General features: G+C 42.1%; 1 protein-coding gene across 6 annotated transcripts in view; it reads right to left on the bottom strand.

The window, feature by feature from the left end:
* Window positions 1-23,976, bottom strand: part of TARBP1 (TAR (HIV-1) RNA binding protein 1) — an 81,881-nt gene that overhangs the window by 17,203 nt on the left and 40,702 nt on the right. For 5 of the 6 annotated variants that reach the window (XR_003137190.3, XR_003137191.3, XM_025448457.3 and 2 more), the window contains exons 14-22: window positions 21,663-21,824; window positions 18,959-19,146; window positions 18,328-18,589; window positions 18,046-18,234; window positions 16,338-16,528; window positions 16,092-16,163; window positions 14,692-14,812; window positions 7,990-8,100; window positions 5,474-5,623 (exon numbers count right to left, since the gene is read on the bottom strand). Coding sequence is in view for 4 of the 6 variants with exons in the window: in XM_025448457.3 (XP_025304242.3) it covers window positions 5,474-5,623; window positions 7,990-8,100; window positions 14,692-14,812; window positions 16,092-16,163; window positions 16,338-16,528; window positions 18,046-18,234; window positions 18,328-18,589; window positions 18,959-19,146; window positions 21,663-21,824 (1,446 nt within the window). In the remaining 2 variants the exon portion in view is untranslated. The remainder of the gene's footprint in view (window positions 1-5,473; window positions 5,624-7,989; window positions 8,101-14,691; window positions 14,813-16,091; window positions 16,164-16,337; window positions 16,529-18,045; window positions 18,235-18,327; window positions 18,590-18,958; window positions 19,147-21,662; window positions 21,825-23,976) is intronic. The other variant, XM_025448458.3, reaches the window with a different exon arrangement.

Raw genomic sequence — 23,976 nt, 5'->3', positions numbered from 1 at the left:
GGGCCGCGATCTGGGGTGAAAGGCAAACAAGGGAAGTAACTTCCTGGAACCATACCCCAACACAACTCACAGACACCACAGGCAGGAACTAACTTAACTGTGAAGTAAGTGGTACAGCCAAGGGTGCACTCACAAGAGGCGCAGGCGGCCCAGGGAGCGGGAAGGAAAGAGCACAGGTGAGAACAAGGTCAGGGATGTTGGATGGGAAGGCAGAGGTGGTGTGGCAGAGGGGAAGGGACAGGAAGAGGTGGGTAGTGAGGGAAGAGGGTGGGAGGAGGTGGGGGGAGGGGTTGCAGGCAGAGACAAGGTCCAAAGTTACATGGGACCTTGCAGACAACTTTAGAGCCAAGGACGAAAAACTATGTAGGTGTTCAACTGGGTGGCAGAGACTTTCCCCAAAACGGGGATCAGAAGAACACATCTCTGGTGACGATAAACTGATGGACTTCAGTTAGACTGGGGGGTATCAGACAGCATTGTCCAGAGACTGCTCCCAAAGCAGATCAGAGGATTAATTCAGTTACTGAATGTCTTCTATGTACCAGACATCAGGGAAAACAATTAGATAGGGTTCCTGCCTTCAAAGAACTTAGTCTAGTGGGGAAGGACAAAAATCACACAATACATTAATATTCCAGTTATAACAAGCACTCTTTACATGCTACAAAAACCTCTAATAAGGGGATCCAAACCACTGTTCCTTTAAGAAATGATACAAAGGACGTGTGGACTGAGATTTAAAGGAAGAAAAACAGTTCTACAGAGGAAGAAGAAAAAGGCCATTTCAGGTAGAGGGAATGGTAGGTGCAAGTGGCCTGAGAGCCAGAGGACACATGATGTCTATGAAAGATCAGAAAGGGTCAGAGTGACACCGTTGCATCTGTGGCCTCCAGTGACCCCAGCTTCTCCATGTTCATGCCCTAACTGCAGGCCCCTTCCACCTTGCAAGGTTTGGGCACACCATCTGCTTTGGCCCATGAGACATCAGCCAGCAGGATGCAACCAGAGGCTGGGGAAGCACATGCACACCATGACACATCTTCCTAGAATGCTCATTCTGGTAATCCTGAGCCACCACAGAAAGAGGCCCAGCCACCCTGCTGGTCACATGCACGGAGAGCAAGGCCTGGCCACCACAGCTCTTCCCACTACAGCAGCAGAGGTGACAATTGTGGAAGCCCAAGCCCCGGCAGGCACATGTGGAGAAAAACTGCCCAGCCAGGACCACACCACATAGAATCGTGAAATATTAAAACACTGTTGCCTTGGGTGCCTGGGTGGCTCTGTCGGTTAAGCATCTGCCTTCAGCTTGGGTTGTGATGTCAGGGTCCTGGGACTGAGCCCTGCATGGGGAGGGGGGAGGGTCCCTGCTCAGCGGGGAGTCTGCTTCTCCCTCTCCCTTTGCCCTGCTTGTGCTCTCTCTCTCTCTCTCAAATAAATAAAATCTTTAAAAACAACAACAACAAAAATGTTGCCTACATTCACGGGTTCTGGACTGTTCTAGCAATAGAAAGAGAAGCCCGTCAGAAGGACTAACATGCAGATGGGGAGTGTGGCACACAGAGGGGCTGGAGGGGAGGATGGTGTACAGTCACCTAACATGGGCAGGCCATTCTGAGGACTCTTGTTCTTTATTCTGAGAGCACTGTTTGAAGCAAGTGGATAACCTGATCAAATTTTCATTTTGAAAAACCCGCTCTGGCATCAGCATGGAGAATGGATTGAAATGGAAGCAAGAGTGGGTGCAGGTGGCCCAGCCAAGAAGCCCTGTAATAGGCGGCAGTGGCTTGGACCCAGACAGAATGGTTGAGGCAGAAGAAGGTAACCCAGGAACCCTCGGGACATAGCGTCCACAGAAGCTGCTCCCGAGTCTGATGTGAAGCACAGAAAGCATCAAGGCTTCTGGTTTGTGACTGTATGGAGGGTGGTGTTCACTGTAGTTGGAAGATCATGTATGGGGAAACATCTAATTCCCATTAGATGTCCAAGTCCTAGATGATCTACAAACATTCAGGAGAACATATGGAGAAGGGTCAGCTAGCTTTTTCTGTAAAGGATCAAACAGTAAATAAAAGTGTGGCTTTGCAGGCCATACAGTCTCTGCTGCAACCACTGAACTCTCATTCAGCACAAACACAGCCTCAGACAAGGCTCTGTTCTAATAACACTGTGAGGCCAAACTTTGCCAACTCCTGATTTAGCACACAGGGGAAGATGTCTGGAATGCAGATCTAAGTTAGTGAGCCATTACATCAGATGAGAAGTGACCCCTGAGTATAAACAAGGACAGAGGGATCCCTGGGTGGCGCAGCGGTTTAGCGCCTGCCTTTGGCCCAGGGCGTGATCCTGGAGACCCAGGATCGAATCCCACGTTGGGCTCCTGGTGCATGGAGCCTGCTTCTCCCTCTGCCTATGTCTCTGCCTCTCTCTCTCTCTCTCTCTCTCTCACTGTGTGCCTATCATAAATAAATAAAAAATAAAAAATAAAAATAAACAAGGACAGATGAAGGGGGGGGGCAGGGCCTAGCCTTGAGAAGCACTGACAGCAAAGCCCACAGAGGTGGCAGGCGTATGACAGGCTGCAGTGATGGCACCATACCTCCAGTGGGGTACAGTGGCATCCCCAGTGGACCAGGTCAACGGCAGGGCTGTGGCTGCAGCCCTGGGAGCCACTGAACCTCCTTTATTTTTATCTTCCAAGCCTGATTCTGCCCTGACTCTGGGCACTTTGCATGCCTCCTAATTCCCAGCTCCTCCGCTACTTAAGAATCCCCTTCTGATTCAATCAAAAGTTGTTTTATTTGCTTACAAGGAATACCCCTGACCAATGTCCAGAGAAAGAGACCTGAAGATGATATACAAAGTCTGAAAGCTCTCTATGATAAGAGAGGCGGTACTAAGTAGAAAAATTTCATAGAAGTGCCAGCTTTCTTAGGGATATAGAAGAGTGAGGACGTCTCAGAAGGACACCAGAGCCAGCCTGCCTTTCCTGAGACTTTCTGAGGCAGATCTTCCCCACTGGAGAGCAGACAAAACAATGAAGCAACAGACAGGAGAAGCAATTCAAGGAAAAATGACGGAGTATTTTTCCCAATTCCACAGACATGAAGAGAGGAAGAGGGAGCCAGATGAGGAACCTTGGAATAGTGAAAAAGAATATACAGCTTTGGGAATTACACAGGTGCTTGATTTAAAGCCTTCTTTCTTACTGGTGTGATGAATTACTTGCTCTCCCTGAACTTCAGTGTCTTTACAAGTAAATTGTAAAAAATAAACCAAAACCAGCCTGACCTAGCTGGTGCCACAGCTTTATGGGACAGCCAGGTTTCAAGCAAAGAGACTGGCAAAGAATGATAGAAAAGAGAGAAGCATCAGGGAAAGATGCTCTTGTCAGTTCAGGTGTGCGTGGTGATGTGAAGCGCTCTTGTGAGAAAGCCTGGCCGGTGGCTGGGGGTGCAGGCAACCGCAGACATGGGTTCATCGAGCAAGGGGAGTACAGAAAGAGAAGCACCGGAGGCTTGATGATTCTTCTTGTTTTCATACTCATATAGAGATTTGAGTTTATTACAAATAGTATAGACAGGGCCATTCTTGTACATATATTTTTTCTTTCTCATTAAATTCTTTTCTTAGTACAGCCGACACATAATGTTGCATTAATTTTAGTGACTCAACAAGTTTATATGTTTTGCTTTGCTCACAAGTATAGAATGATTCTTAAGATAAAACCCAGTGTAAGGATTGGGACAAGGAAAGGAAACACATGAGAGGAACAAGGAAGTAATCAACCTGACAGGGAGGGGGCATGAGTGCATCACAGCATACATCATGTTGGCTGTAGAGAAAGCCACTGCCAGTGTGAAATGTACAGAAGAGGAAGACCAAGAAAAAGGCTGTGTGAGCTGCACGTGAAATCCTCACAGTAGTTAACAACAGTGGTTTAAGTAAAGCAAGAGAGGAAGGGAAAGATCACTCATCTCAGAGTTTAATACAGGCATACCTCGGAAATACTGCTGCATATAAAAGTGATGTTTACTAGACTATACATGTACTAGACTATAGCAGACCAGTAAGTGTGCAACATTATACCTAAAGATGCAATGTGCATACCTTAATTTAAAAATACTGTATTGCTGAAAAATGCTAACCACGATCTTAGCTTTCAAGAGATCGTAATCACTGATCTGTTGACGTAACAGATACAATGAAAACGATCAATAACACCATAACAAATACAATGAAAAAGTTTGAGATACTGTGAGAACTACCAAAATGTGAAGCCGCAGAGTGAGGAAATTGTTATTGGAGAAATGGCACCAACAAATTGCCTGACTCAGTGCTGCCCCAAACCTTCCATTTGTCAAGGACACGGTGTCTTCGGAATGCAATGAGCAAATCACACTCCCAATGCTGTGGCCATCGTAAAGGAAAGCTGGCACTACAGCAATGGCTGGACAGAGGAAAAGTCAACAGGAGAGTAAAGAATTGAGAGTAAATTCCCAAAAGAAAATACAAATAAGGACACAGGGACAGCTGCGACAAAGACAACAATTTCTTCCCCAGAAACAGGAAGGGAGAAATTGACAAAGCAGTACTTTGAGAAGGAAGGCATGTCCACTTCCATATGGAGTAGAAGGCAAGATCGTTTATGTTAAGAAAGGGAAGTGTGCATCTGGGAACCAACAGAAAACATTTGAGGCAAGTCAGCAGGACCCATTTTTGGAACAGTTCACTATCAGGAAGCTGCAATTGTAAACCTTTCTACTTATCTGTTCCTCAAAAATGATTTTCAAGATCTAAGAAATGTAGGAGAGACAGGAATTAGGGGTGTGGATGAGGGTACAGATGAATTAAGAATGGAGATCAAGTGATACTTGTTCTTAGCTGGTGATTGGCGTTCCCTTTGAGTCTCTCTACTGTGCTTGTTCGAAACTTCCCTACACGAAAACTCTCTGTAAAGATTGTGTTTAATCATCGTTCATATTTCTAAAATCAAACAAAGATATTGCTTGGTAAATAAGGATAGAAAAGGCACCCATTTCTCTTACTTCTTTTTGTTTTTTAGACAGAGACATATGCAGGGAGGGGCAGAGGGAGAGAGAGAAGTAGGCTTCACACTGAGCGTGGAGCCCCACGTGAGGCTCCATCTCACGGCCCTGAGATCACGACCTGAGCTGAAATCAGAGAGTCAGATGCTCAACTGATTAAGCCACCCAGGTGTCCCTCTTAATTAATAACATAAACCTTTCCATATTCACTTTGCTGGCAGAGAGACAAGACTGATAACTCAAGATGAATGCCAGGGCGATTTCTGTCTTTTAAATTAACTCCAATCTTGCAAAGCAGAACTTAGGAAGTCAATACATTGGAACAGGACAACAGACAGTCAAAAAGCAAGTGTTAAAATGAAACAAATTTCCTAGCATAGCCAAAATCTTTTCATTTCAAAAATTATGAGAAATCTCTTACTTACATAAGAAAAACAATCCCAGAACTTCAGAAGAAATTGAGGGAATTTATGAAGAATCAATATAATAATCCATTCTATAAAATATTTTATGGATGCTTGATTATTGATGAAACCAGCCTGGAAAATCTTGTCAATAATTCTATTCAAGAAATTCTGAGAAAAATAAAGTTCATTTATTAAATGTTAGGTTAGAGTTATTACTTGTTTTATTTTATTGAGATGTAACTGACATATAACACTGTGTAAGTTTCCAGCACCATGTTGGTTTGCCATGTTCACATATCACAATATGATTACCACCACAGCATTACCTCTAGCACATCATAAAATTACTTTTATGGTGAGAACAATTCAGATCTAGTCTTGTAGCAACTTTGAAAATGGTTATTAATTGTAACTTAAAACAGTCACTATTAAAAAGAAAACTCAAAGTTTATGTTTTCTGTTTTTAGTAAGCATTACAAAGTCCAACGTGGTGCTTGAACTCACAACTCTGAGATCAAGAGTCGCACATTTTACTGACTGAGCAGGGGCCCCAGAACAGCTTCAAGTTTTCGTTTAAGTAAATTATCAGATCTACAACTCTCTGTAAATATCAACCCTAAAATCTGTTTACGGGAATATAATGATGAAGTACTTTTACTGAGTACTTTACATTTGGACATCAGTTCTGTGAGGAAGATTATTACTCTATATTTTTGCAGGGGAGAAATTCAGAAAAGTTAAGTGTTTTCCTCAAAACCTAGTAGGTGGCAGAATTCAGATTCAAACCAGCATGTGCCAAAATGTCACGGGCCTAAACCATTAACAAGAATGACTAATGCCTAAGTCTATGGAGGTAAATGAGACCCTGGAGAAGCAGGCCTGGGGCCCCTCACTTCTCTTTTCCGACTTTCCGTCGCCTGCCCAGTTTTGGCCAAGACCTGGAGCTCTCACATCATCCCCTCCCACCCCAGGCTTCTCCTCAAAATTGAACTTCCATCTGGTAACTGAATATGTCCAAGTAGCAGGTAAAAATATATACATATATTTACTTATATAAGATATAAAAACATTTATTATGTATATTTCTTTATTTTAAGGAACAATCTATCTTTAAAAAAATTTCTAACTGGCAGAAGAGGAGCAGAAAAGCTCATGTGAAGGCCCCAAAGCACCTGGCTTTGAATTCCATCTCCACCATTCACCAGCCAGGTTATGTTACAAGCAGGGCCCCCACCTCCCTGTGCGGCAGTGCCCCGCCGTGTACAAAATGGGAATACTCATGACCTGACGTGAAAGCCCGTTATGAAGGTTAAATGCAACCACAAAATACAACAATTTACAATTCTCAGCCGTGGCTGCTCCATATCAGGTGGGCTTGTGTTGCTCTTCCTGACAAGCCCGCCTACTCTGACAGACCCACCCCCACCCCCCTGCACGAGTCTCTCCCTGGGCGCCTCTCCATTCCAAGACAAAAAATACTCTCAGTAACCTAGCCAAACATTTCTAAAATGTTTTACAGTTTAAATATAATATGTACAGGATTCTAAAAATCAAATAACATGAAGAAGCCTGTGATGAAATTAGCAGCCCCCATATATCCACTAATGCTCCTCCCCAGGAAGAACTCTTCGCCATCTCTTCTTACCTTTATCCAAACAACTGATTTGGATATACTTCCATACTTACAGTTACTGAAATGTTTCTCTCTCACAGATATATGGCTTCATAACATTGAATTAAAAAAAGAGTCTGATAGGTTTTTAAAATTCTCCAAAACATTTAAAAGAGTTTAAGAGAGGAGAACAAGAAACTCTGAAGTCAGAGGGAAACTTTAGAATGCAAAAATGCTTTTTAAAATTATGTGAAATATACCATAACTTTCACATAATGATCTATTTTCTTAACAGGAATATCAAACTAATGTGATTAGAGAAATCAGACAGAGTCAATTCATCTGTTCCTTGCTTCCTTGGGGGAGAGAAAAGGGGACTCTGGGTAAAGACTGTTTTAAGAGATCAAGATCTTGGTTTCAGTATAGTGGTTTATATTACCACGGTACCCGTGAAATTAAGTGGGGGGAGGGAGAATCAGCTACAGGAAATGACAATCTCATCCAAAACGAGAGTATTCCAAAATAACGCAGCTGTGGGAAACAAGAAGCTTGCGTGTATATGCTTTCTAATTGAATGGCACACCAGGAATTAAACAGTTAAAATGTTATGACATAAAATAACGAGAAAAAGAAGAAAAAACTATTAAGTGGTGCCCTGTAAACCAGTTTCCAATTTGTCTCTACAATACCTAATTGCCTTAGGATTCTTTCTAAAAACACACACACACACACACACACACACACACACACACACACACAAAACAGACATGAAACCAGTCTTGAATAACTTCAATCTTAAGAGCTAAAGTATAAATTTTAAGCAGATGACTTTCTCAATTTTAAGACCGCCCATCACAGTTTCTATAGTATGTTCCATATGGAAACATGACGCTTGAAGGGACCAGCAGAGTAAGATTGATACCTGATCAAAGCTGGGGAAAAGCACCAGTAGCGTCTGCCATATTCGGTTCTTCACCCGATGCTGCTGGGAGTTCACATAGTACCGAGTCCTGCACTTGGACACCAAGTCATCCTGGGCAGGAGAGAAGCGGTACCAAATCACCCACTGAACTTGTGATCCATGCAAACAAAACCAATCACAACTTTAATTTTAAAAGCTTTAAGTGGAGTACAGGAGCTTGCTATCCTCCCAAAGGCAGAAAGATATGTTCTTATACACATTGAGTTTCCTTTCAAACAATGGATTTAGCTACTTTCATTTAATTTATCTGCTTCTAAAATTAGAACAGGAACCATAAAACTGTATTCGGTACAAAAAGTATTTGGAAATATCCATCTATATCTTTGTGGCCACTTAAGATGAAGACATGGAGTCACTGGGGTGGGGAGACAAGAAATGTGACATATTTTGTGATGCATCAAAATAGGCGCCTCTCATTTGCTACCCCTTTGTCCTATGCAAGATGGCAGTAATGAGGTCTGCAGTAGGATGTGAACCCCACGAGAGCAGGAGTGCAGTAAATGGACAGTGTGATCAATACCTTCACCAGACACCAGAGAAAGGCAGCACAGAGCCTTCTCCAGAGTTCTCTCTCTGATGTTCTTGCTGTGATGGTTTGTGCTGTCTATATTCAGCCAACTGCCAGGCTGACTTGTGTTCTATAAGTGCTTAGCTGCTAAGTTATGATCGCAGGTGTCCTAAAGATGAAAACATAGGCCATCCACCATCTCTGAAACCACCGTCCCCTAATGTAGACAGTCCTCATTACTTGGTAAATTCTGCGATCTTTCTTCTGGTGTGATCCCATTCTATGCATCTCAGTGTGTATAAAATTTTATAACAATAGCTAAGTTAATGCAGATTTTAATGACTCCTAACCATGATTAAAGTCTTAAAATCTCCTCTCTCTCCATTATTTCTTGGGGAACATTTTCTTTTGGTAGAAGTGTTTCACGTTTCACATACTGCCCAGCCTTGATGCAGCTGAGAATGGAATCACCACTAGGGCAGTTCACACAAGCCTCTGGGAGCATCTGCACCCCAGCATACCTGCCATCAAGGCCCCACTGGAGTCGCTGCTCTCACTCAGTTCAGCTCAAAACCCTCTGTCCTTTTACTTGTTCTACTCACCATGCTCTTTTATATTCAGAAAGATCGTTCTTTTCTCTGTCTACCAACCTCTCTAGCTTCACACACCTCCTGACCTCATCTGAGCCCCAAGAATAATCTCTGCAGTATCTTCAAGAGTACATTCCATTCTTCTCACAACAACCTCAAACCTATTTGTGAGTCCTCTTCTTTTGAATCAACCCAGTGGTCTTAAATAATCTGATCCTACTTTCCAGTTGTCAGGATTGCTGAAGAAGAAAAAAAATCACCTGCCCTTCCTGACTTGATTAAAAGTACGGATTCTAGCTTTGGCTGGACCCTCAGCACCACTAGCCTGCTGGTCTCCAATTCTGCAGTGCTCAGAATCACCTTGAGGGCTCGTGAGGACTGCCAGCCCTACTGCCAGAGTCTGTGACTCAGGAGAATGGGGATGGGGCCCAGGAATCTGCATTTCTAACACATTCCCTGGTGATATGGAAGCTGCTGGTCCAGAGAACAGAAGAATAAGATTGCATTCATAAACGGAATCTTAAAAAAAAATGAATGAACAATCGCAGAACCAGAACAACAAAACAGGGAGCAAGCTGATGGCAGAGGGGAGGTATGGGGTGCCAGGTAGACCGGGTGAAGGGGGCAGGGGATGGTCCAAGCCTCCAGTTAGGGAATGAATAAGTCACAGGGATAAAAAGCAGAGCATAAGGAACAGTGCATAAGGAACAATGATACTGTGCCAGTGTCATAACAGGACAGATGGCAGCTACACTGTCCTGAGCCCAGCATAACGTGAAGACTTGTCAAATCACCTTGAACCAACCTAACGTGCATGTCTACTACATTCAAATTAAGAACAAACAAATGACAGTGCCAGACAGTCATTTTGCTCTTCTCAGGTCTTTTCTCATTCCCATGTCCACAAGGAGAATCTGAAATCTTTACCACCTTCATCACGGCTTTAACCCAGTCCAGTTTCTTACTCTGGCTATACAGTCCTTCCTACCTCAACAATCTTCCTTCAGCCTTCCTGATTGACTTTGTCTTCAACCTCTACCTTCTCATATTGGAGGAAGAAAAGTCCTTATGTTCCTTTCAGAGGTTCTTCAAATCAACTTTTTAAAAGTACAAATCTTGCCTTGCATGTTTGCTGTCCCTTCACCTACTGCCAAATGGCCATACCCCCATGTGCTTCTGAAAACCCAGAAATCCCCCGAGCTTCTGTCCCCGGTGCCTAACCTGCTCTTGGTGACAGTGGTTCCCCCAGTGACGGCCACCTAGACACAGTTTGTGGTGGGACAGAACAGGCTCTGAGTTTAAACTTCATCATCATGGACAAATTCATGGAGGTTCCTATGCCAGATTTTCGACAGACAAGAATCTCCAACCAGATAAGTTAAGGCCACGAGCAACACCAGACCACCATTCAATTCTGGTTCTATACTCACTTCTCTGACCTCTTTCTCATGATCTTTCTCTGGTTCCTTTTCCCATGAATACACTTCAAATGTTGGTGTTTCCTAAATCTCCATTCTTGGCCTCTCTCTACGGTCTTCACATTCATTGCTGGGTCTGGGGACTCCCATTTCTTTCCTACACAACATATTCCCACCTGCCTATTATTGGGTAATTTCACATGGATGCACAATAGCAATTCAAATTTAATACATCCAACACTATGTTCTCAGGTTTTCTCTTTCACCTGACCAAAATTGGAATAATTCAAACACTAATAGTAACTATAATGGACTGAAACACATCAATATGTTTAAGCTAAAAATAAAGAAAAACAAAAACAACTCATCATCTTAGAAGAAACTAAAAGACACTAGGAAGCAAATCTGTTATTTTGAAAACTGATAAATAACAGAAATAAGGCAAGCACTTATCCTGTCTTTCCTACAGGAAATATATCCCAGGTATCTAGATACTTCATATTCGGATACAATGAACTTCAGCTAATAAAAAGGAACAAGAGAATTAAAGTATCACCATCCTGCTGCTCCTGAAGAATTCACAGAACAAGGGAATTCATCAGTAGCTAACACCCTGAAAGGAGAAACAGGTGAATATTCTATACTTCCGGATGGATGGATACTCTTGTCCTATATTTACCCCCAAAAAGGAAAATCAAACTTAAATTTGATCAAGACTCTTGATCTCGATACTGTCTTGTACAAAATCAGGGGCCAGAGAAACATAAAGGGCATCATGGAAATTCAAACAGCAAAATTCAGACTGTGAAAGTCCCTAAGATGAAAACAATCTGGTTTCTCCAAAAAATACATTTTCAAGTTTAAAGTGAATGAGACAAGTCTATAGATTAAGAGGCATTAGAGATATTTCAACTAACCAATGGCAGGGTATGGACCTTATTTGGGTCATATTTCAAGCAAAGAAACTGAAAAAAATGTAAAGCAATGGTAAATTTAAACACTGATGGATATTTGATAATACAAAGGAATTATGAATTTAGGTGTGAAAATGGTATTATAGTTATGACTAACAAAAATAATTCTTATCTTCCTGAGATGCATATTGAAATTTTTATGGATGAAACTGATGTCGGGATTGGCTTCAAAATAACATGTGTTGGGGGGAGTATCAGAGGTAAACCCAACAAGACTGTCCATTGATGGTAGCTGCTGAGGCCAGCCAGGAATGGACCACTTTTAAAGCTACTTTTTATAAAATATCAGCAAGTTTTCAGTAAAAGGTAAGCAGAAAACTAACCGCATTTGCCTTGGTAAAACCTAGAGAATGGAGAGTGGGGAGGACCACAAAGGTGGGGAGCTCAATAACTGCTGGCCTGCTGGGTGGCCAGGCCGCCATGCGCCCAGAGCCAGGCTGCTGAGGCTCTGTGAATGCGGGGTGCCAGGTGGGCCTTGAAGTACTCCCCAGCTTGCCACAACCTCCTCCTCCTCCTCCTCCCTCCACCTCCTCCTCCACCATCACATCACCACCCACCACCACCCACCAGCTTCATCTCCTCCTCTTCCCTCCACCACCACCATTCACCAGTTCCACTTCCTCCACCATCTCCTACTCCACCTTCGCCTCCTCCTCCTCCTCTACCTCAACCCTTCTTCCTCCTCCACATCCACCCTTCCACCTCTTCCTCCACCTCCTACTCCTCCTCCACCTCCACCACCTCCCCCTCTACCTCCAAGTCCTCCTGATTCACTCTGTCCCTCCATGTACTTGAAACTGAACCTCTAAAGTGATACATTAGACACACAGCATGGAAGCAGTGACACAGCAGTGCATAGTCCCCACCCTCTGTGCTCTCTGCACTCTGGATGGAAAGGCCTGCTTTAAGCATTACCAGGTATTAATTCTAACTGAGGACATTGATATAACTTCAACCTTCACCTTGGTTTTCAAACACTGACCGTGTTTCTGCCTCTTCTCTTTAGAAACCTGCTTCCTGGCTGAGAATACAAGTGTCCCAGGCATGCCCTCCTTCAACCCTGCCCTGCTCCTTTCTCCAGCTCAGAGGGCGATCACTCCTGACCACACTTAGAAGGCCCACTCCGCCCTGGATACAATCTTTTTCCACTTTCTCTAGGATTATTCTTTCATTTTTCTTTATTTTCAAATTACCTTTTCATTTATTAGTTGCTCTGCTCATTTTCGTCATCTTCAAAAAACAATTTGGCATGAGCCAGTGTCTAATATATAAATCTTCTGGGCAGCCCCAGTGGCGCAGCGGTTTAGGGCCACCTGCAGCCCAGGGTGTGATCCTGGAGACCCAGGATCAAGTCCCACGTCGGGCTCTCTGCACGGAGCCTGCTTCTCCCTCTGCCTGTGTTTCTGCACCCCCCCCCACCCCCGTGTGTGTCTCTATGAATAAATAAATACATCTTAAAAAAATAAATAAATAAAATTTCTGTCTTTGCTTTTCCATCTCCTAAATAAAGCTGATCCTTCTAATGGACATTAGAGCCAATCTAGATTATTCAAGGATTTTTAAAAAATATATAATTCACAAATCATAAAAATCACCAATTTAAAGTGTCCAATTCAGTGAGTTTGGGTATATTCATAGAGCTGTGCAAGCATCACCACTCTCTATTCCAGATCATTCTCATTACTCTGAAAAGGAATCCTGCACCATCGCTTCCCAACCTCTCCTTGCCCCCAGCCCCTGGCCCAGCAGCCACTAATCTATTCTGTCTCTGCAGATTTGCCTATCCTGACACTTCCTATAAATCTCACAGTGTGTGGCCCTTTCTGACAGGCTTCTTCTCACCTAGCATGATGATTTCAAGATTCACCAGTGCTGGTGATTTTCAGGCTGTTATAATAGCCATCCTCCTAGTAGTTGTAAAGTGGCAACTCAAGGGTTTCACCTGTGTGTCCACTTCCAGCCTCTCCATAGCTATCATTTCTCCCCTCTGTTGGATCAATTCCTTCAACATACAAACGAGCCCTTAAACCACATCTCCAACCAGACACCATCCCAGCCACTCCTCCTCTCTCAGAGCAAACTCAAGAGTCCCTATACTCACCGTCTCCACTGGCTCCCCAACCATGAGGTTCTCATTTTCACCATCCCAGGAAAAGGTCTTTGTAGAGGTGACTAATGACAGCCTTCGTGCTGAATCTAACAGCCAATGGGCAGCCTCATGTCCCTCCACGCCTCCAGCAGCACTTCCTTCATTTGCCTGGGGACACTAGCCGTTCCAGGCATTCCCCAACCTTACACAGAGTTCCGCCAATGGCATCCATCAGAGCAGCCCTTTCTGACGCTCTAAATAGCTATCCCTCCTCCTTATTGTGCTTTACTTTGCCTCAAAACACCCTTCTATTTTTGTATTGTGCATCAATATTCACTATAATACATCTTTGTGTTCTAGATGATGGTACTATTCTGCTACCTTAAAGTCTTACTCATACTATAGGGAATTAGTAAAACACTATTTCCTCTGAGACGTCTCCCTTGACTCCAATGGTGCAAAGGGAGGATTTTTAAATTAAAAAAATACTTCTCAGACTGTGTATAACTGAAGCTTATCAGTTGCCTTCAGAAAATAAATGCATGATGATTTCAACACAAGTGGATTAAGTGGGGGCTACGATCATCAGTTATGTCTCAGTATAACCCAGAGGTGACAAAGCAGACCAGGACTCTGTCTGGTGCAGCTTCAAATTCAGAAGAGAGCATTGTGACTTAATCCGTCCTATCTTCTCCCCAGATTTACAAATGATTTTGCAGATGAAAAAAAAAATTCTTCACATTATGCCACTTGCTAAATTTTTTACCTTTTTATCCCATTTCTTACACGAAACAATATATGGATATGTCACTCTAAACCTAACTGTTTCTGACTGGCACTAGCAAATACACTGAGCAAAGTTTAGACAGTACAGGGAAAACCAAACATTTGGGTTGGACAATCACTAACCAAGAGTTAACTAAAACTAGGGAACATAAGCCTCAAGTTTCTTCCTGATAAAAAAATGTTTAGAATACATAGTGTGTCAACATACAGGGCAAATGTTTGATTTTGACTTGTTAACTGCACAGAAACAAAAACAAAGTAAATATTGTATATTTACTTTATCTAATAGCTTGATTGCAAGATCTTCCATAAACAACTTATGAGATACATTTGAGCCATGTAACAAACACAGGAATTTGACAGCACAAATTCTCACATAGTGGTCTTCTCTTTTAGTACTAAAAAAATGTAAAATGACAAACTATGTTAATACATTTTCACAACAGAAAAATATGTCAAACAATCATTTCAAAATATCAAAATCTTCCGAGGATTTCTAAGTTTAAGTAGCTCCATACTTAATGACAATGCTTTTTCAATTCAGGATAATGGAAGATAACAAATACATATCTCAAAAAGAGAGCCTGTACAGAGTCTGAGCACATATTCCCCCAGAATTCTGGCAAAACAGTACACACACTACCCATTCTGGGTCAATGAGATCTTCTCTGTAGACAAAACAGATCACAGCTCATGAGATAGTTCCTTGCAGAAGACCATGGATGCCTGTTTGCTCAGGGGCTGAACACACACATCAAACACCTGATGGCTCATATTTACTGTGCACGGTATGCACGGTATATGCACCTTCTCCAAGTGCTGGGAACTCGGGAGCACTGCATGCTCTGAGCATCCCAGTACTTTCTGTATCCAAATGTGGGAAGATCAATTAAGTGAAACTGTTTATAGGCATTTCCAAAGTTCACAGCAGCTGTTATAATGTGAATAAGTGTCACTTTAATTAATACTTTGTGATACATATATATAATTATCATTTTTTAAAACATCTAAACACATTTTTGAAAATTATGTGAAATAATAAAATGAAAAATAGCCACATGACAAGTTCCAAAAAATTTAGAAGTTAGATAAGAAAAGTCTTATTCTAGAAATCAAAACTTTAACATAAGATGTTAAAAAAAAAGCCTTTAAAAGCATGTTAGGCATAATTTTATTTTTGTGGGTGGGAGACTGACTTGTTAAATGATGAACTGTGACCCCTTTCTTCCCCAAAAAAGAATAACGTGTGTATGCTGATGATCACCCCTCCACCTAAAAGAAGGAGAAGAATAGGGGTTTTATGTTCCCCATCTCATTTTCTTATTTATACTGGACCTTGCACCAAATTTTTTCCCCAAGAAAATATTCATTTATTCCCATCAAGAATGTAGTAACATTGTAAAAAAAAATCTTCTCATGTTATGTTAGAATTTCTTCTTACTTTTTCTTCACCTTTTAAGAATTTTTTAAGCTTATCAAATTTTAGCAAAGAATTTTAGGTCTGATATATTAGCAAGGGAAAATGATTTCTCTCATGCTTTTGATGGCTCTTTCAGTATTTTGTAGAGATTACTAGTAAACATTTATTACATTTAACAAATACAGGATGTCTCTCATCTGATGTTAAATTTTGAATATTCCATTTATATTTAGATATGGAAAATTCACCATACTTACTTTTCAATAACCATGTTTGCTGCACAATCGTGTCCAAGATTTTCTATGTAGGTCTGTACATCCTGAATAAGTCTTCCCATAAAAAATATTTGACAAAGAAGAGGTTTTAGATACAAAAAAATTAAAATGCCAAATTTAATTAATGCTTTATATTTTTCTAATTGAAAGCCTCAAAAGAAAGATCTAATTCTATTCCAATAGGTACTCAGTATGAATTATGAAGGTTAAAATAACGGCATCTTTTACCTTTGATCACGCCTAAACACAGTTCCAAATATACAAGCCTCCAGGACAAGTTCACTATAATTTTTAGCACTTGATAAAGATACTTGGGGGACATCTGAAGCAGAAACTATCCAAGATTTGCAGCAATAACTTATCAGTGTATTGAAGACTCCAGTTTTTATAGCAGACATTTCAATTATCTTGTACATAATCTGGAATGAGAAACAATGGCCATTTTATTCTTTAGCCCATTCAGTTAAAAGAAAAAAAGTGTTACTGAAAACTCACTTGAATGGCTTCAAATGACAGTTTCAATATAACTACAGAGTATAAAAAATTAAAAAATTATTTATTGCTAAAATTTTGTGAGATCATCAATAATCACAAAATGCTAATTTTTTACTTTCTCAATAAGAAAACTAAATAAAATTTTGATAGCGATATCCTTCTAGGACTTTCCAAGAGAAAGAACTTCCCAGAGTAACAGAATGAAAGGGAGGAAAAACGTATCACCCTCTACATGTACAGTTCTCTCTGCAATTTGTTAACACCCCCTTTCCCTGAGAAGCAATGACCTCAGTCTTTGAGTGTGTCCTGTGTGGCAAGAAAGGACAGAGGGGCAGGGCAGGGATAGCAGCATAATAAAAAGACCTTATTTTTCATTTCTTTTGGATAACAAGGTATACATTAATTCTGAGGCATGATGGCATCCACCACATCATGTTCCCTACTATGTATCAGTGGTCGTAAATGCCAGCAGAAACCAGGGGGATCTTTGGAGAAGTTTATATTCAGAGAAGTATTTCTCTATACAAGAAAAGCAACAAGCATAAGTGTGGTGACAAATGGCACCTGTGGTCTGCTTTTGGTATCCAGGAGGAGTCAAGGACTTGTTGTGGAGTACAGAAGTGGAAGGGGCATGCCCTCTCTGGACGGGCAACTCCTGGGAATGGCCGGTGTTGCCAGGCAGTCCGATTTGCCAACATTCTAAGAGAAGGGGAAATACAGATTTTCTTGCAAATTTCCCAATTCTTAAAAGTTGGAAACTAATTAAAAAATGTTTAAGCATTATGTGAATCAAATAAAGTTAATTTTTGCAGCACATGTGGCTCACCAGCTACTCTTCTGCATGTAGTCTTCCATCTCACAGTTTGTTCTAACTCATGACACTGAAGAAGGTTCAAAATATTTAGGGACTGAATGTGTGAATACACAACAACAAATGTATGTAACTACAAACATAACTCTCTTCTTCCTCATGTGCTATAGGTCACACAAATTAAAAAGAAAATAAGGGCAGCCCGGGTGGCTCAGCGGTTTAGCGCTGCCTTCAGCCCAGGGCCTGGTCCTAGAGACCAGGGATTGAATCCCGCATCAGGCTCCCTGCATGGAGCCTGCTTCTCCCTCTGCCTATGTTTCTACCTCTCTCTGTGTCTCTCATGAATAAATAAATAAGTAAATAATCTTAAAAAAAAAAGAAAGAAAGAAAGAAAGAAAAGAAAAAATGACCGCCTTTTCATCTAAAGTAGTTGAATTCACAGAAATAGTAAAGTAGAATGGTGGTTAGCAGGGGCTGGGGAGGGAAGAAAAGGGAATTAATGAGTTAAGAAAGTTGTGGAGACCTGATACAGCAATGTGAACACACCCTACTGAACTGTACACTTAAAATGATTAAAATGACAAATTTCATGTTATGCATTTTTACCCCTGTAAAAAAAGAAAAAGTTACCTCTTTTATTTTGAAATATGCCTGGCCCTTGATTTTTGCAGCAATGGTAAGAACTTTGGTATCAAAAACAAACTGAACAAAAGCTTTTAAATTAGACCAGAATATCAGCTGAGTATTGCTTAAGGCAGATATAATTTTCCAAGCCGTGTCAAAAGACTCTACACAAAGTGCTTCAGAGGAGGTCAAAAGCTGGAAGGAAGAAAGGAAAGAGAGAAATATGTAAGTATCACTTAATCTCTGCGTTTGCAGTTACTCTTTAGTTTGCGCCTCACTGTATTGTACCTTGGGAACCAGAATTTTCATGCAGCGGAACACAGGCAAGACTTGATCTGAAGGCAGTACTGTGAGGGCCTCTAGCGCAGCCTGCAAAGTCCGGACTGGCATCTGAATAGCAGGCAGGATGGGTTCCAGAACCTCACCCTCTGACGCTGGTATCAGAGTGTGATATTTCCTCAGCAAGAAAGACAGGCAAATCCACTGATCATGGATATACTGTGCAACTATTTTCCCCCATCCTTGGGAAGCTGATGATTCTTCAAAGGAACTGAAACAAACACATTGTCACAGCTCCCTCATGTTGGGTCAGTACCTTCTGCATGCAGTAATGACCTTTACCAGGAAAGAAATTCAACGGTCACTACTAAAGATCCTGTCTACCAAAAAGCAAGGAAACCACATAGACCTCAACCTCTTAACTATTACTTCATGTCATTCACTGAAAACAACATGCAATAAAGTCGGTTGCTTTGCAGTAACAGAGATATGGTAATACATCATCATCTTCAGATTCCTATATTCTATAAACATGGCTGGGCAATCACTCATTATCTCAATGACTAAACAAGAATGAAATTTTCAACAATTAGCAAAAAGATGCCCTTCCCATATATGCTGACCCCTGGCGTGAACACACCTGCTCTGCTTCTCTGCATGGGGCTTCTGCAGTGTACAATTGAGTGGGAGAGAGGAGAGGAACCTTTCTGTAGGTCCAGCATCCAAAGAGTCGAGCTGTAGTTCCGGCTTCTGATCAATGGCCTCACACACCATAGCCAAAGCAGCCATACTAACAACCCTCTGGATCTGCCTTGCAAGTGTCGGATCCTAAGGGAAAAATGGAAGTCTTGTTTCCCACGAGCCAATCTTAACCATCAGGACCCGAGCTCCCAGCCTCTGGATGCCTCACACCCTCCTTCCCCTTTCCCTGCCCGCTACTGAACATCAGAGGCAATAAAAGGAAACCCAGTATTACTAGTCAATCAGTTTCACCACCCCTGTACAAATTGGCTAGGAACAAATTTAAAGTGGCAATAAAAATTCAGCAGTTCCAACTAAGATGACATTTGATCTCTTCAACTTGACAGGTGGGTTCCTGGAAGTAGGAGTAGCTACATACTGAACCTCCACATGTATGTGAAGCCATACTTCTTGGCCTTTTTCCTACTCACATACACATCTAGATACATTTCTATGGATGAGTTTTAACTTTAACTGCTTGGCTGAAGTATGTTAAGAGAAAAAAAGAAAAAGACTCCAGGCATCTGTGTAAATAACTCCTTTGCCAGCTGTATGCTGCTCTTGGGGAGGTGACACAGCCCATCAGCTCAGAGCTACTCATGAACCACAGGGACAAGGCTGTGGACACATCCTCACCTGGGAAATGGGGACAGTAAGAGAATCTATTCATAGGGTTACTGCGAAGATCACAGAAATGGGTGATTTCATGGAAAGCACTTGAAATCTACCTGGAGGAACACAAAAGAAGGAAACCAAAACAGCCTGGTTTTGTACTTGGAGAGAAAAATCAGTCATCCCAAGCTAAGAAGCTAGGAGTGCCAGTAAGAGTCCACACTTTGAAAACAGCTGCCCGGAGAGACCGCAATAATGCTCCCATAGGCTGCCAGCCAGACACGTCTCCACCTGAGAGGAACTTTGTACTACTGCTCCATGCCTTCCCTTACCAACTCCCCTAAAATAAAGCAAGTATCTCTATGTGTAAATTTTACATAACAACACCCTCAACACAAGAAATAATTTAATGTTACTTTTAGCCAGTATGGTACCCATCAACCTTAATGTAACTCATTGAATTACTAAAAGCCATCTTTAAGAATGATTGTGTTAAAAAAATAAATAAATAAAAGGCGTTATGGTTCATGATTTGGGTCTACATAAAAATTCACAATGTCCTTTCATAGCACTAACACACTAAAATGTGCTAGACAGGATGCACAAGTAGTAACTGGGCCTCTTTACCATTTTATTTTGGGACAGTTCTTTTTTTTTTTTTTTTTTGGACAGTTCTTTAAAATTACTTTAAAAATTAGATTATCGGAGCATCTGGGTGGCTCAGTCGGTAGTGTGTCCTACTCTTGATTTCAGCTCAGGTCATGGTCTCAGAGTCGTGAGACTGAGCCCCTATGTTGGGCTCCGTGCTGAGCGTGAAGCCTGTGTAAGATTCTCTTCCTCTCCTTCTGTTTATCTCCCCCTTCCCCATCTCTAAAAAAAAAAAAAAATATATATATATATATATATATATATATATATCAAGATGATTAAAGCAAACAAGGACCTTCCCTGCTTTAATCAGCAGCCTGGACTACTCTATGAGTCACCTCAATCTTATTAAACAGTTATGCTGTGTTAAGGTAAAGTAGCTAACATTCAGTGAGCCCTTCTATGTGCCAGGCACTGTTCTGAAGTTTTAACATGCATGACCTCACTTTAATTCTCATTATCAACTTAATAACCCTCATTTTGCAGGTGTGGTAAATAAGGCACAGAGAGGTTAAGTAACTTCCTTAAGGTCACACAGCTAGCAAAGATCAAGCCAAGATCTACACCTAGGAAGTCTAACTCTAAAGTCTATGCTCATAACTATACCTTCGTATGCCATGTTTAAGAAAAGCTTCCAGGTACTAAAATCCAGAGGACAAGACATCTACATGTAAGTTATTCCAAAAACAAGATAAACCCTATGAAGCATAAAGAACAACAGAGAAATGAAGGAAAGAATGAGACATCAATCCAAGTTGGGCCCTAAAGAATTGACCAGACTACTGACACTACTGACACACGCATACTAGAAGAGATGGTGTCATCAGCAGAAGGACCAGACTGAAGGAAAGGCTAGATGAGAAAAGATGTGGCATGTGCTTGTGATCTGTGAGGCTCTAGGAGGTGCCCCCCTATGTGTGACTGCAGCATCAGGGGTACTGTGGGATGCGGGGAGAGCAGCAGAAGACCGGGATAGACAACAAGGTAGAGAGCCAAGGATGGGGGTTGCTGGATGTACATATGTTATGTCACATATTCACATATTACATGTCACATTATCATATATCATATCTATTTACATATATTAAACTGTCCCTTAACGGTACCTGGGCAAAGACTCTGTACAAATCCACTATCTGTATCCAAATGGTTTTAAGATTAAAGTCACCATACCTTTGTTATATACCTAATATTAGAAGAGTCCCAATCTTCATCAGATATTATGAACAAAGGACACTATTTTAAATGAAATAGCAGATGCTTATGTCAGAATGTTAATAATCAAATATGTATTTTATGTATGCCTTATTCAACATAACTATACACCTTGAATCGAGGATTACCTGTCCACTGTCCAACTCCTGAAGATGCTGAATGGATGCATTTTTCAGAGGAGAAATAACTCTCCAAATGGGGTTGCCTCTTTTCCACCCAACCTTCAAATGGAGATTTATAAGCTCAGTTAATACCATCAGGTATAAATGGCAACGATCCAGATCTGAAACCTAAAGACAAACAATAAAACACTTAACAGACGGGGTCTGTGATTTCACAAAACAATGAGAGTTCAGACAAGAAAAAAATTACAGGGATTCCTGGGTGTCTCAGCGGTTCAGTGCCCGCCTTTGGCCCAGGGCGTAGTCCTGGAGTCCCGGGATCAAGCCCCGCGTCAGGCTCACGGCATGGAGCCTGCTTCTCTATGTCTCTGCCCCTCTCTCTCTCTCTCTCTCTCTCTCTCATGAATAAATAAAAACTTAAAAAAATTACCGTATTTAAAAGTATTGAAACAAGATATTAATGAGAGAAAAAGTCATTTCCTCCAAGAAGCCCTCCATGATCTCCCCACACAGAACTAAGGACTTCCTCCTCTGAGCTTACAGGGGGACTGTGCATTCAGCACAACTGCAGCACACATCAAAATGTACTCATCAGCTCAAGCTTTGCTCAGAAGACCCTGGAAATCAGAAACTATGCTCTACCAACTCTTGCATCCCAGGGCCAACACGTCATAAGTAACAATTAGAGCAGTGACCTCCACTCTTATTAGAGAGGTTACGATCCCACTTTCCTAAGATGATGACTAAGTTCTGGAGAGGTCACATAGCTCACTCAGCCTCTCAGAGCTGGTAAGTGCAGAGGCAGAATTAACCGCGTCTCCGTGACTTAGAGTTCAGTCTAGTGCTACCACCCACCAGCTGTGACACAACCTCTGTAGGCCTCAGATTCCTCATCCACAAAATGGGGAGTATTAAATCCATCCACCACAGGGTTTTGAACAAACTGAGAGAAAGTACGCTAAGTGGAGTAGCCCTGAGTGGTGGCCCTAAGTATTATCAGTATACCTATTACTGATAATCAGCAGCCTTCCAGGGCACCCAGAAACACAGAATTCATCCACTCTCTCAGTTTTTGCTGAGCAACCACGACATGTTAGGCATGTAGCCAAGTGCCAGGACATAATGCAAACAGAATAACAACTGCAGGACCTGGTATAGACCAAAACCAGTACTGAGAGTGAGAGGCAAAGTGTCAGAATTCCTAAATTAGAGGCTCGAGAAATTGGCTGGATGGTAGAACATTCCTGGGAAGGGAATGGTAAGGGCTTCAGTTCTGAATGGCTTAAGTGTGAGAAATTCAACTGGAGTTGTCCAAGGGCACTTGGCTGACAGGGCAGGGAGCTCGGGGGAGCAGCCTGCAGTAGAGATGGTCATGTAGGGTCCCTGGCACAGCTGACACTGCGGGTGCAGTCCAGACCGCCTCGCAGCAGGAGTGGGGGAGAAGGGCATGAGCCACTTTCTAAAGCTCTGATGTACAAGGCTCTCTAATAGAGAACACACGTTTGAAGGGAAGGTGGGGTTATGGTGGAGAGATGGGATTGCCCCAGGAGAGGAAGGTGTCAGGGATGCTCAGGATGGCTAGTGATTCGAGGGGGAAGTGGCTGATGTGTCCACTGGGGCTGAGGAGTCACGAAAACTATGGTTTGAAAAGTGTCCATCAGGTTTATGAGAAAGAAGTCACTGACAGCTTCAGAGAGAACTGTTTCTGAGCCATGACCGAGGCAGAAACCAGATGAGAGGGGAGCTACACAGTGTGTTTACAGATCAGCTCAGGGAGAAAAGGACATCAGGCACTGGAGGGACCGGGGAACAGACACAGGGCTCCTTGAGATGAGGGACTCTCAAAGCTGTTCTGATGCTCATGAAAAGAACCCAGGAGACAAGGAGAGACTGAGAAAATGACAGACTCTCACCAGTAAGGTCCTGGAGCAGAGGGAAGAGGATGAAGGCCAGACTGCTGCAGTCAGCAGCACCAAGGAGAGAGCAGGAGCTGGGCTCACAGTCTGGGGGCTGCTGCTCCCAGGGGGCTGAGGGCAGGGGGCTGCGGTGTGCCCAAGCAGCCTGCAGCAAGCCCCAGGCCCATCCTCACTCTCCAGGTCCAGGGCCTCCTGTTTGTAACTTGAAATCAGCCATGGAAATGGGTACTCAAACGAGGGCTTTTTTCCGTGAGAATGTTGTTAAACAAAAGCACATGAACCCTTCCCCCTTTTAAAGGTATTTTTAGCTTTAAATTCAAAACAAATAGTTATGATCTACAATGGGTACACAGAGGTCCAATTTACTTCTTTTGTGTATGCCAGAAATTTTCCCTAATATAAAG

Source organism: Canis lupus, chromosome 4 (assembly GCF_003254725.2).
Source record: "Canis lupus dingo isolate Sandy chromosome 4, ASM325472v2, whole genome shotgun sequence".
Classification (NCBI taxonomy): domain Eukaryota; kingdom Metazoa; phylum Chordata; class Mammalia; order Carnivora; family Canidae; genus Canis; species Canis lupus.
The sequence above is the reverse complement of the archived record's forward strand: the minus strand, read 5'-3'. Positions and strand labels throughout refer to the sequence as shown.